This window comes from Stegodyphus dumicola, chromosome 6 (assembly GCF_044657685.1).
Source record: "Stegodyphus dumicola isolate Sdum_Otavi_A_Nest chromosome 6, ASM4465768v1".
Classification (NCBI taxonomy): Eukaryota; Metazoa; Arthropoda; class Arachnida; order Araneae; family Eresidae; genus Stegodyphus; species Stegodyphus dumicola.
Window position 1 is genome coordinate 11,193,522 of NC_140773.1, and position 14,853 is coordinate 11,208,374.

The window sequence follows — 14,853 nt, forward strand, 5'->3', positions numbered from 1 at the left end:
ATACGAGCACTTTTTATTTTAATAAACTTTGCAAAAATCTGCTTAAAACGATATCTCATTTTTCTTACTTCTCTTGGATGGAGATTTTTTCATTTAAGTAATTTTAACAAAGATCTGAAGTTTATTATTGGTAGTGTCCGAGACATTTGCTAATGAAATGCGATAACAGAACTTGATGTTATTTTTAATTTTAATAGAAAAAAAGGAACCATTATTTATTATCGTAAAAACGAAAGATTTTAGCCTGACCATTGTTTTTCCCGATGAGGTGTTACGAACCGTGGTACTGAAATTAGAGCTGTGTGCTAATAATTTCATATAGGCGGAAAAAAAATTTGATGTACTGTATGTTATTTAGTCACGTAAATGTGCATTTCCATTAAAGCTGAATCTGTGGTATTTTTTTACTGAATTATCTACTGGAGTATTAACATTTTTGAAGTACATTTAGAATTTAAGTAAGCGTTATAAATGCCACGAAGCACATAACTGTTTTAAGGAATTTTGATACCCATCAATATTCTAAAGTTTGAAAAAATGTTTTGAAATTCTATGGAACTTTGATAAGCCTAATTTGCAGAGAAAAGAAGAATCTTTCGAGTAATGAAAATCCGATTTATCGAAAGCATTCACATACCGAATTTCTGTATTTATAACATCTTGGAGAAACGGAACTGCAGTATTGCTTAAAATACGCTGTGTTCTGTATGTCTGTTGAAGATTTTGTGAGATGTCCCAAAATTTCCGACTCCGAGGCTTGTACTTGAAGTGGATATGTAACAGTGGTTTATGGGCAGACGAACAAGAAGGAGAACCAAAATGGCTGGAATCAATGAAGTATCTGAAGATAGTTTTCAGAAAATCGGTTCCATTTGCTGTTTTATGAATGTATCTTAAAGCGTGAAGTTTCGTTTAATGAGTATATCTTGTTCAGGATTCGATAAGTAGCGTTATAATGTAAATCAGATAAGTTCTGAAACTTTGTTATGGTAGGTTTTATTTTGCATAAGAAGTAATTGATAATATTTATGATGATTTAAGTGTTTACTATAATTACGTATCATCTGTACTTTTCCTAATTAAATGTATATTTTCCTTATCCTTTGTGTAACTTGTATTGTTTTGTTTATTCGAGATAAGCATTTTTTTCAATATTTCCTCGGGGAGCTGCATCTGTTTTTCCTCCTTTTTTTAGCCAAATTACAACATTTTTTCCTTTTCAGATTTTCATGTGGAGGTGAACTAATGCTTTTGTTTAGTTTTCAGGAACTTGGACGTTTTCTAATTTACTACTCATTTTCAGCATAACATATGATATATCTTAATTAGCTGATATAACAGCTGAAAAATTGTTGATTTATGCGTTATGTGGGAGCTGCAAATCCATCCTTATTTGTCAAATTAAAATACTTTATCAATTTATATTCTGGCCGTAGCGATACATCATTAGATTTTTTTTTATTTTCCCTTTGAAATGATTTTTTTTTCTTTTGTCCTTTTTTGTATAGTTTGATGAAGAAATTTTCGAAAAAACTTGTCAGCCGTTGTGTTTATTGCAATGTACTTCAAGCTACACAACCAGAAATACTTTCAGAGTAAGTGTATTTAAAGAGTTAAGGTTATTTTGTAACATATTTATCTGAAAGGGATTTTTTTTGAAGTACATTTATATAGAAATTAGATTAATTAAAAGATTTGCTTTAAGTAGTATATTTCTGAAATTCATGTTCTGAATATCTGTATCTAAATTAATATCGGTTTAAAAATTAATGTCCATTATAATAAATATTACTCATTTGACAAATACGGAACCTGCAACGTGTTTAGACGCAGTTTTTGGTTATGCTTCCGCATAAGCGTTTAAGTTGCGTATTTCGAAATTAATGATGCAGAAATTCGTTTGAAATAGTCAGATACTGATAATGTGTAGACATTTTCTGTCTTGAGATTTTAGCAAATTATATGTTGTATGTGTTATTTATTAATACTTTTCGCTTAGCTATACGATGAAAGATTTTCTTCTTAACATTTCACTTAGTTATCACTTGGCCGACTGAATGAAACTGCTTTGATTCGTGAGATATTTATATAATTACATTAACGGTTTTCCTTGTATGTGACATGAATGGAAATTAATTTTCCTCAGGAAAACTTAATGAAGTGTCCATTCTCTTATGTATTTAGTGTTTGCTATAATAAAGCACTGGCTTGTTTAATAATTTCAAATTTTTGACCGTACTGGTCAAAAAATTGACCAGTACGGTCAATTAATCACGCTTTTTCATGGTCAGTTGATTGTCCATTCTCACCGCAGACTTTGCTGCATGCGTTTCTGTGATTTTTGTTATCGCATGAGGTCTCTTTGTATACTTTCTAACCCTATTTCAATCTCATCTACATTGTCAGAAAGAATTATTTGTCTTGACGTTGCAAAGGGGGAATGCTGTAGGAGAAGTAAAAAGATCGTTCCATTGGTTCTTGAATCGCAATATGCTTTAACAGGCAGTTAGTGACACATGAACTGAATATACGGAAGAGACATATACCAGTTTTTAATGTAAAATTACATTTAGGCAGGTCTCTCTATCTCTCTCTCTTTTTTTTAAATATATATTAAGGAGGGGGAAGAAAAGGCTCAGCTAAGGAAATAAAATATGCACAGTATATGCTGTTTAAAGAACAGAGACCTTGTTGCATGAAGTTGAAAAGTTTTCTTAAAATAACACCATCTGAAATTGATTTTTGCTAATTTTGTATATATGACTGGGATTAAGGTTTGTAATGCAAGTAAGGAAATAAATGGCGGAAGCCTTATTGTTGACATTTCTTGCCATTTCGTTAACGTTACAATCTGCTTTGACTGCCATCTTTCAGTCGTACATTCTATACGCAAGCCGTCAGCAACTGAGATCTTTTATTTGTATTTTTGTGGAGAGTTGTATGATTATGGTCACTTCAGTAATAGAATGATTAATCTAACTGTCGACGATGTGCCCATAATATACCTTAGTAAAATTGGAATTTTTTTATCCGTTCGGTTAGAATAGACTTCTCAATTCCCGGAAAGCCTTGTTCTTCCAAATTGGGACAGGGCTGTTCAGTTAAGTGTGGAACTGTCAGAAAGTTGGCGAAGAACTGGTGGCTCCCCTACTTTTCCCCGTCTTGTCTTAAGACTATGTATAGCTGGTGACTGGTTTTGGGTTCGTTCCATTATGCCCCGGAGAAATGCCTGTAAAACTATCACTAGTGTTTTGGTTGTTCACTGTTTAGATGAATAGGAGGGTATGCAAAATGCTTAAAACCACACATTTTGTATTTGTAAAATTAAATTGTTGTTTCCGCTTAGTCTGTTGATAATTGGGAGTACCTCTTTTGCAGAAATTTTAATAACTGAATTTTAAAAAGGTTGCCGTGGTAATATATCGATAGAATTTATTTATTTTCTTGTAATTCTTCGTATTTACGTCTCATTTTCTTGTATTTTGCATTTAAATAGTTATCGTTTTGCTTTTTTATTTTCAGGTATCTAGATAAAGGTGGATGGGAAACTATTAATACTTGGCTTCAGTACGCAAAATCATCATCGTCTCATTGTTTCTTGTTAGAAATGCTCAAATTGTGCAAACAGCTACCTATGACTTTGAGCAGGCTGAAGGAAAATAATACTGCGAAACTGATTAAAGCATTGACGAAGCATGAAAATTCAGGTACGTTTTTATGTTTCATTTAGTTTACGTTTGATTTGCAAGGGAGTGCCGCCCCCTCGTCCTTTTTTTTTCCCCATATAACGGTAGTTAGTATAGTAGTATACCTTACGTAGAAAAATAACAAAATATGTATCCCGCATATATATTTATGGTATGATTTTATTTTAGACAAATATCTTTGGTTTAGAGTAGAAAAATTCAAAATCAGATGCTAAGAAGCATAAGCTTAATGGCTTTCCGTCCATGGAAGTCTTTTGAACCTTATTTTTTATTTTGTGAATTCAAGCGGTCGTTAGGAAAAGCCATTTTATAAACAAGTTAATTGGTATAACGAACTGTAGCTTGTGTTTATTAGTTTTTTACTGGCCTGGAGAACGTTTTCGTTTGTTGTCATTTTTTTTAAGAGACTCTTTACTTTTAAGTTGTTGATAGACATTCAATGAGTTATTGCTGAGTGACCAATCAAGTTTTATTCATATATCGGAGAAAAAGTGATTACGATATAACGAGTTTAAGGAAATTATTACGAAAATTTCCGTTCATGAATGCAGCATAAAATAGTTGCTTAAAATCACCTACTTTTGATAATTAGAATCCGAACATTTGTGATTTAATTAACTTTCAAAAATTGTATGACCTTTGACAACAGAGTAAGGCATACATATTATTAGTTAAATATTGCATTTGATAAAAATATTAGATTTTGATTCTGCTGTATTGTTAGCGAATTGGACCGATTGTGAATGGTCTTATAGTTTGCTGTTTAAAGTAAAATGAGGTGTGTGTGGAAAGATTAATCTTCTAGCAAAATCCTTCATTACTTAGAATTGTTTTGAAAACTGTTGTACACCTTGCACAAAAAAAAGTGAGTTTATCTCCCGTTCTACTGGTCTGATTGTCGAAGTTCAACTTGCGTTTTCCATGTCTCGAAAGCGTGACTTAGGATATATATATTAAATTTATATATAGCATTGTTCTAATGTAGGTATTTTGACACAAAACCGGATTTTTACGTATCGATTTTTTTTCCCGTATTTCAATTCTATGACTCAAATTATACCAAAGTGCTAAGTTTTGTAAAAATCGCACGAGTATTTTTTTTAAAAAAAAATTAGCTCTCAAAATTTTAGCTTCTCCATGCTCCATGGTATATATTTATTAATGTCTCTTTTTTTATTAAACTTGATTCTTCCTTTCACATTTCGAAATTTAGGTTCATTCAAAATAAAATTCGCCCATTTTTTATGATTTATTTTAAAATAATTTTTATACATTTTACTGTTGTGTTAAAGAAGCTGTATTTCTGAGCATACCTGCAAAAAATTAAGGTTGATCTTTACATTATGGTAACTTGGCGTTTTTTGGCGAAAATTTGGCGACCAACTCTCCTACAGCTACCCTCTATTTTTTTTTCCTGCCGCCATTTTGTCTTCACGAAGTAAAGACATGTTTCTTTTCTTTTTATCTACCGAACACTTCTTCCAACAATCTACTAGCCGAATTACACTTATGCTAGAAATTTTATCTAACAAAACTGCTTAATCATGACAAATATTCACTGCAAAATTGGGAAAAAGTGCACAATACCATACTCCTTACGCGTTTTTCAAAATAACACATACACATAAACCATGTACACGCCGACTTATTTTTACTTAAAAAAACATCCCAGAATTACACAAAAATGGCGTTGCACACACTCTTCACCATATCCATGTACACTGCTTTTTTCTCATAAATTAGAAAAATTTCACGAAAATACATGACAATTTTCTGAATCTTTAAACCCGGTAAAAAGAACATATATGAAATTACCTGATCGCGAAAACGTTTATACCCTTTCCAAATATGAACATTTCCACATATAAAATAAATAAAACATCCAAAAACTTTTACCTCTAAATCATCTATTACATTATACGCGTCACCAACGAATTCATACCGCAAGCATTACAAATACTTAGTATCAAATATTTAAATTATTTCCATGCACGTTTACTTCAACTTAAACGTGTACCAAATTCCTACAAACATAAAATTCACAAAATAACTATCATTTAATTAAAATATCACTAAACCATGTACACGTCGACTTATTTTTACTTAAAAAAAATCCCAGAATTGCACAAAAATGGCATTGCGCACACTCTTCACTATATCCATGTACACTGCTTTTTTCTCATAAATTAGAAAAATTTCACGAAAATGCATAACAATTTTCTGAATCTTTAAACCCGGTAAAAAGAACATATATGAAATTACCTGATTGCGAAAAAGTATATACCCTTTCCAAATATGAACATTTCCCCGTATAAAATAAATAAAATATCCAAAAACTTTTACCTGTACATTATCTATTATATTACAAACGTCACTAACTAATTCATACCGCAAACATTACAAATGGTTACAAATACTTAGTGTCAAATATTTAAATTATTTCCATGCACGTTTACGCAAATTACTTTACTTCCACCTTACATTTAGAACAATGCATAAAAATAATATCCTCAAATAATTAAAAATACTAACTTACCTATTCTTCTTCAGAATCTTGATTACGTGTCCGATAAACTTTTCTTATTTCTGTTTCAGGATCTTTAAAATCATACTTATAGTTCACAGCAAGGTACCAGGTAAAATAAGTAACTTAATAAAACATCTTTACTTCTATCTCACACAACCTTAAAGAAACACTTATTACTACCCCTTTCAATTCCACTAAATACCCATTCCGAATTCACTTTAGTTAGGGCCATGGGATCCAAAAATTAACAAACTCTGTTTCACACAACACAGAATAAAGCCAAATACAAAATTTCCCGATTTCCCCCCTTTTCCGATTAAAGAACCGTAATTCGTCCATTAATATCACATGACATATCCCATGATCTCTCATTTCCCTCACACAAAATAATGCGTAATCGGAACTGAGTACTGCTCACATTATTACCAAAGTCCCAGGTAGTAACCTTTATCGCCTCCAAAATGTCGCCAAACTACCAGTTACCATATTCTAAAGATCAGCCAAAATTAAGAGTTTTGTATTCAAAATTTCCCAAGGTGTACGTGAATTTACATTTTGGTGCGTTTTGAAGTTTTGCATAATTTGTTATAAGCGACATTAACGCCAAATGCGGTTTACACACTGTGTTAAAATTGTTTGAAGCTGTGAACGATGACATTTTTCCGCTCATGTACAATGAAAAAAGGGAAAGGAAAATAGGTTGCTGTAAATTCAGAAGTACGCCAAGTGACTTATTCTTAATGCAAACTGAAAAAAATGTGCCAAGATAAATTTTTAAAATTTTCACCAAAAATTATAAAATTTAATATCTAGGCATAATTTGAATCATAGAGCCAAAATATTGGAAAAAAGGGGTATGTTATATCAGGAAAAGTCTGATTTTATGTTAGAATAATGCTATATATAAATGCAATATATATCCTAAGTTGCGCTTTCAGAAAATGGAAATCGCAAGTTAAATTTCGACAATTGGTTCAGTAGAATGGGAGATATAGAACTGTAGCTTTTACAAAAGATCTAAATGAATGTAAAGTAGTGTTTCTTATAGTACATGATGCTACATACATTTTTTATTCTTAATTATGTGGTACAAAATTTAAGAAATTTGAAAACCCCTGTCTTAGGATGTTTAGCACTATGATTTAATGAAACAAAACTCATGTTGAACATTTTGTGTTAAATAATTTATTAGGGACAAGACAAGTTTTTATTAAATTTTCATTGTTAATTTTGTATCCCCCCCACACACACTTCAGTTAAGGATTTGCAACTTTTGGCAAAATATTTATTTGCCCATGCTTTTAGAGATTAACTAATTCCTCATTAAAGGCAGTGATATATTTGTGTATCATAATCACAAGTTTAATGTATTTTCGCATGGGCGCTTAAGTTGGTGGCTAATGTAAGTTGCAGCCCTAACTAGAGATCTGTGTTACAAAGTATGTGCTGTAGTAAACTGTAATTTGAGGAATATTAATAGATATTAAAGAAATGCACCAACTTGAACTATAAAGTTAAGCAAATTTCAAACTTAGATTGGCGTTAGTTGTAGAGAAATGATGTTATGCATTGTGAGAAAATTTGCCAAGGATCTCTGCCAGAATAAAACAATTCTGCTTTCATTATTCAATTAAAAGCAGAACTGAATAAGTATGTATTTAGCTTGTTAAGAAGACAATTTTAAATAGGAGCTCCCCAAAAAAGAATGCAGATATAAAGTAAAGAAATGAATTACTGCAGATGTAATGCATCCTTGTTTTGAAATTCCCTTTTATAGCTATTTTAAGTTATAATATCTTGACTCACTTTTAGAAACAGAAGTACATCTGTGCCAGTTTTTATGTAAAAAGTATGTGCATTTGCCTGTTATTTTACTGCATGCTGTGATTGATAAATAATATTTTATAATAATTTCTAACATGAAAATGCTATATTGGTAAGATCCTTTATAGAAGTAATTCATTAGTGGTAATCATTTTATTGATTCATAATGGTTAATTGTTAACTCTGGCTTTTGCATTTGATGCTGTTTGTGTTATAGCTCTTTTAATGTCTTAAAAATGTGTTCATTTCTGTGATGGTTTGTGAATGCTGCAAAAATTTTTATTATATTCTTTTAACAGAAGTGAAGACTCTTTCTTCTGAAGTTGTAACCAAATGGATGTCTATAATTAAAGGAACAAAAGCTGAAGTTCCTGCAGGTATGTCTGTGTTGGTCTGTTACAATTGCACTGCCTTATGAAATTCTGTTACGGTAGGTATTGAAATGTATTAATCACTTATTTATGTCTTCTCACCTATAATTTTATGTGTATGTTTGTTTATAATTCAGCAGGAGGAAAAAAGAAAAAGAAAAAAGTAACAAAGCCTGAGGAAGACAAAAAAGAAGAAGAAAAGCCTGCTGTAGAAACTGTTAAAGAGCTAGTTGACAAGAATCCTGCAAAGATAAAAGGAGTGAAACGCACGTCAAGTGAAAAAGAGGCTAAAAAAGTTGAGTTTTATGAAGATGTAAAAATTGATCCTGAGCCCTTATTGCCTCCTCCTAAAAAGCCACGGCCTGATCGACCGAAGACAGTGAAATTATATCAGAAAAAATTCCGTGCCACTGGTAATTTAATTATTAAATATTTAGTGACACTAATCTTTTGCTTTATTATACTTTGTTGGAGAAATTTTTAATAATTAAATAAGCAGTGTGAGTTTTGATTTAATTCAAGAATCAGTAATTTATCTAACTGTATATAATGGAAGAGAATGAATCTTAATAGAATATATTTAATTGCAGTTTTTTGTAATATATTTCTTTTGCATAAGGAATTAGAATCGCAATTATTTTATTTGCAAAAAATATTGTGGCGAGTAATGTAATTTTACATTTAAGCTGGTCTCGCACGTCTTATGTCTAATATATGTTAACTTTTTAAACAGAAATAAATACATCCGCTGACTTTTGAGTAGTTTATTGTTTATGTCCCAATATTACTCAGGTTTATATACATATTCCACTTTTAATAGATAATGTAATTTTAAAATCTGAGAGACAAGGGTACCAATGTTCCTTTCTCTATCAGTTAATGCTGCTAGATATTTTAAAATGAATTTTCATGTATCAGATTTGTTTTCAGTTAGTTAATGTCACCTCTCACAAATAAGAAAATGAAATTTTGTTTGAAAGTAGAAAATTTTCATGCATAGCTTTAGTTATGTGTTTAATTTATTGCTTTTATATGCAGGTTTAGAAGAAGCAACTCCATTGCCAAAGAATATTCCCAAAAAGGCTCCTACTGTTGATAAAAGTGCACTTGCTGTTGTTAAAAATGCTCAGGTGAAAATTAATGCTCCTGATAGGATACTAGAGAAAAAAATAAAGCCTGAAAATCTTATGGCTATTAATGAAAATTCAGCAGCTAACAAAGGCATCAAATTGATTCCTGCAAAGCCACGACGTAAGCATGTCATACTGTTATTTTTATTATGCTGTGCACAGCATATTAAAATTTTTACAAGCTAATTTCTTTCAGTTAATAATATAAATTTCTTTTGCAGCAGCACATGTACTTCATGAAAGTGCAAGTTTTATGGATGCATTAATATCACAACCAATTGTTCCTGTAAAAAGAAAGAAAAAAGTGCAACCTAATAAAGCAGCAACTTCTCCTACATCTCCCACTTTAACTGCTCCAAAATTGCAAGTATGTTGCAAAGCTTTTATCTTTTATTTCTTAATTTTATACTCATTTTTACAGAAAATTATTGTTTTTATACATAATAGAAATAGATAGTGACCAGTGTATGGATCCAGGTCTAAAATGAAATTGCTCATAGCAGTAGTAATGCAATAAATAAATATAAATATATATGTTATATATATAAGACTTACTTGTATGTCTTATTTAGTATTTAAACAGTGTAATTATTCTGTATAATATGATAATAATGCATTTCCTCACATTCTGAACTATCTTTATCAAAATTCTCATTTATAAAGTCTGTCACAGATCCTAGTTGGCCAGTAGATGGTTTGAGGAACATTCTATCGAATTCTTTCTTGCCCACAGTTAAGTTCTGTTGCACACTTTTAAGTTATTTTGAAATAGATGGGGGAAACATGTCATCTATCATCAAATTTTAGAACAAATATGTCGCAAAAGAAGAGGGTCTTATTGTTAAGTAAATATGGTTATAGTTGTAAGTATAGCTTCTTTAAGCAGATTTCAAAAGTAGCATGATGGTTGAAATTTTGTATTGAGACACCTTCAATTGAAGAAATGGGTTTAAAAATAGTTTGGGAATTGTGGGTTTTTCTTCCACTGAGTCAACAAAGTAAGTCAACAGTATGTCAAATACATCAGTAAAGAAAAAGGAAGAATAATCAAGTAACTCTAAGGGATAAGTAGCAATAAATGATCATAATCCTTCATAGACTCAGTTTTATCATACATAGCCAGCGACATAAAAATCTTAATTCAGGTGACCACCCAGCTGAATGAGAGTAGACAGACAGATTATGGAATATCTGCTTCACTTTATGGGTTTCACTTCTCATTGCACTGGACTACAGAACACATATGACTGGATCATTGATGATTGGAAACATGATCAACGTTGCTGCATGGAGTATTGAGTCTTGAATCCAGCCACGTCATGCTAATGGTAGGCTAAGAATATGTCAACACCCCTTGAAGCCCCAAATTGATTGTTCTGGTTTGGAACTGTACTAGATTATGGCAACTCAATGATTGTCTGTGATGTTTTCATTTGACAATGCTCCGTACCTTTAATACTTGTACCAGGCATCCTCAATGCATCTAAGTGTCTAGTAGTCACATCAGTAGAGAAAAAGGAAGAATAATCAAGTAACTCTAAGGGATAAGTAGCAATAAATGATCATAATCCTTCATTATGATCATGAGTCAACTGTACTAGATTATGGCAGCTCAATAATTGCCTGTGATGTTTTCATTTGACAATGCCCCGTACCTTTAATACTTGTACCAGGCATCCTCAATGCATCTAGGTGTATTGGTCCTCTGGCCAATCATTTACAACACTACGTGCTTCTCTGTCGTCCAGGTTGCAATACAAAATACCAATAAGAAAACTGCTTCTGTTACAGATCCCCAGTTGACCAGTATCTGGTTTGAGTAGTATTTTAGTGAATTCTTACAGCCGAGTGCCCAGGTTTAAATCCCATTGAGTAATTTTGGAATATTCTGAAAAAAAGATCTGCAAGCATGTTATCTATCATGAGGCATCCTTAACTGATTTTCTGAACTGCATCATTTCTAGATCAATCCCTCTTGCATGGCTTGTGTAATGCTGATGACATAGCTAACTCGGAACCTGAACTCAAAATTTTCAGAACTGAAACTTTTCTGATCTAAACCAAAACCTTCTCTTGGCTAGCTTCCATACTTCTAAAATACGATACTCTGTGTAGTGATGAACAGTATGTTTTGATCATTAGTTTGAATAATAAAAGTTAAGTTAAAGTTAATAAAAGTTATATTCAATTCAGCCACATCTGTCTACAAGTCTTTCTTTGAGTGTTATCTTTCTAACTATGCAGTAAAGTCTTCACAGGCTATAATGCAGAGAGAACCATTGTCACTCTGTTGCAGTTTACTCCAAGTCATCTTATTACTTATATACTATACATATATGCAATAATTTTATTTTTATTTTTTGCAATTAAAATTTCTTAATTAAATTTTAAATTTATCTTAGCTTTATACGAATAGAGAATATTTGTTATATATATTATATATATGTTAATGTGTTTGAATCTTTTAATCTTCTGAAATATTTATATGTGGGAGAAAGAGATTGGTGAAATCATGTCTTTTTTTACATATCATAAAGGAAATTTTAGGGAATTTTAGTGCATATCCAAAATTAAACTTGTAAAAATTTAGAATTTAGCATAATCTTTGGTATTTTGAAATTTTGTGAGTGAATTTTAAATAAATCAAGTTTATTATGAAATAATTTCATAGATATAAATATTCTTTTGTAAATATATTAGGCATTTTATTCAGCCTGTTAATTTCTAATGATTTTGAGAATATTTATGCATTAGCCAATATTTGGCAATACACCTTCTATAATATCCTCACTACTGTAGTCTCTTTAAAGCATTGAACATTGGGGGAACCATAGAATAAGTGTTATAGTTAGTATTGTTACAAAGTATTGCAGGGTATTGATTAGTAGGTAAACATGAATTTTGATTTAATTAATTTCTGCTTTTCTGTTGTTGGATAATGAATTGGCGGATTTTATGAGCACAAGAGGAAATTAAATATTTTATTCTTCAGTTTTACAAGGATACGTTAGAAATGAATGACGAGGATAAAAAAGAAGATAAAGATTCTGCTACAAATGAAGAAAAAATTACAAGTTCAGAAGAGAAAAATAGTGCTAATAATCAAGAAGAAAGTGAGCCAATGGATACAACTGAGGAAGGAGGACAAACACCTCCTAATGAAGAATCAACAGATATAGTTAGTCCATCTGAAAATTCCCAGGAGTCCAAAGGTATGTTGTGACTAGTTATATTTATGCAATATGTAATTATAAGAGAGAGTAAAATTTAATTCGAACAGCTATCAAATATATTTTACTTGTTTATGTTCCATAATTTTAAATTGTGTGTTCCCATTCGTACCACCACTTCATAAAATCACCGAGATATTTTGCGGAATGTAATAAACTCCTGATTAATTATAGCAATAGTGGAGATGATGTTTGTGATTAGCACAAAATCATGAAAGAGGATAATAGAATTAAACTGTAATTTTAAGCAATTTAATAAGTTCATTTAGTGACGTATCCAATCAAACGCGATGAAATTCATTTGCGTATGATGTCTTCTAACTTAGAAAAAATTATGGTTGCCATCTGGATCCATGCTTGTATTTTAGCATTATCCTGTTGAGTGAGATTATTGTACTCTCATAACCATTTTGGACCATCTAAGAGATTTAATTTCTTAACTGAAAACTGTAAAAAATCTTATCCCAGAAATTCTCAAGAATTCCTTTTTTGTACTTTATTGAATATCTATTTTTTATGCACTCATACATTTGGGCATCAAAATATTATTTTCTTTAAATCTATTTTTAAAACAGGTATTAATTGAAGATTTAACAAGAAAAGAATGGGAACAAAAATATAAGAATAATGGGCTACACGAAATTGACGAAAAATTTCAGGGACAAATTTCGGAAAATGAGAAATGAGTGGATTGAATACATTTGTTACACAACGAATTGAATTATGATAATTATAATTAGTTTCAAAGACATGCATTCGTTATCAAGGGTGCATGTATGTTGTTCCTGCACTCAAGCTGGTCATTCAGTAAAAAGTCTGACATCTGTCTGGGTTGCTTCAGTTGTATGACCATAACACATTTCATTTCAGATATTTTACTTTTTACACACATATATATACATCAATTAATGGTGGTGCATAATTTATCATTTATAGATAGCAAAACCCCAAATGTAGCTGTCGATCCAAATAAATTGAAATCAATTTTATCACATGGAAGAAGGAGAGGAAGGAAGAAGTCTGTGAAATGGGTTGATGATTCCAGTTTGAAAGAAATTTTTTACTTTGAAATGGATGAAAATGAAAGAGGTTAGTGTATTTCTCTTATTTTGAGAATTTTCTCTTACACATAAAAAAAAAAAAAAAAAAAAAAAAAAAAAACTTTCATTCATCAATAAGTCTAATGCCTGTCTGGCTGATGTTCTTAATCAGTTTTAAACTGCAAGCATCTTGAAAAATTATAATAAGGTTTACTTTTAGAATGTACCCTTTTTCAAATATTCATAATTTTTATAAAGTATTTTTGAAATGGTTCATTAATATTTAAGTCATTCAACAGTTTTTTAATTCTTTGTAACGGTATCAAATCAGTAAATTATTACTCAAATTTTGTATTTTTTTATTATCATTTATTTATTTGTTCTGTAACTGATGATCCGTTATTAAATTTTAATGAGCTGCTAGATTTTTATTTTCATGTTTTTATTATTTATTGCTTATATGCAGATCTATCTGATCCAGAACCTTTCATGCTATTATATATAATGTTTACAAAATTATAGAATATAAAATAAAACACTGAATGTGTAAAAGATATTCCATGTAATTAACACATTTGCTGCCAAAGGTGATGGTGAAACCATTCACTAGTACCAATATCCCATCTGCATTTGTATGGTTTTAAATTATTATATGTTGTTTTATTATTTAAATACATACATAACAGATTCCTTTTAGTGGTAAATAAATTCAGACAAATGTACTCATAGTTGGCATATGAAGTAATATTTTTGCTGCCTGTGCCAACTACCAGATAACCTGGAACTAGATAAGCAATGCTCACCTTCTGCATATTCATGCTGAACTCCTTCATGTTCAATATGATTTTCGATTAAATACTGAACAAAAACTTGAGCAGTTTGTATAAAATATTTTCAAGGTGAATAAACCAAAAATGGGGGGCTTTGCTTTCTAAGTAAGGTGAAGAAATAAAAGAGAGAGAAGGGGACGTCCATTTCAGTATGCCAACTGAACTATTTAGTCTGTTCCGGTCTGCCAACTGAA

General features: G+C 30.9%; 1 protein-coding gene across 12 annotated transcripts in view; it reads left to right on the forward strand.

Moving 5' to 3' along the window:
* The window catches only part of LOC118194587 (serine/threonine-protein phosphatase 1 regulatory subunit 10-like), a 105,847-nt gene that overhangs the window by 78,052 nt on the left and 12,942 nt on the right, over positions 1-14,853 (forward strand). For 6 of the 12 annotated variants that reach the window (XM_085818101.1, XM_085818099.1, XM_085818108.1 and 3 more), the window contains 8 exons: positions 1,509-1,595; positions 3,523-3,707; positions 8,358-8,435; positions 8,567-8,842; positions 9,468-9,680; positions 9,781-9,926; positions 12,552-12,771; positions 13,726-13,878. In XM_085818101.1, the coding sequence (XP_085674227.1) occupies positions 1,509-1,595; positions 3,523-3,707; positions 8,358-8,435; positions 8,567-8,842; positions 9,468-9,680; positions 9,781-9,926; positions 12,552-12,771; positions 13,726-13,878 (1,358 nt within the window). The remainder of the gene's footprint in view (positions 1-1,508; positions 1,596-3,522; positions 3,708-8,357; positions 8,436-8,566; positions 8,843-9,467; positions 9,681-9,780; positions 9,927-12,551; positions 12,772-13,725; positions 13,879-14,853) is intronic. The other 6 variants (XM_085818102.1, XM_085818105.1, XM_085818103.1 and 3 more) reach the window with 3 other exon arrangements.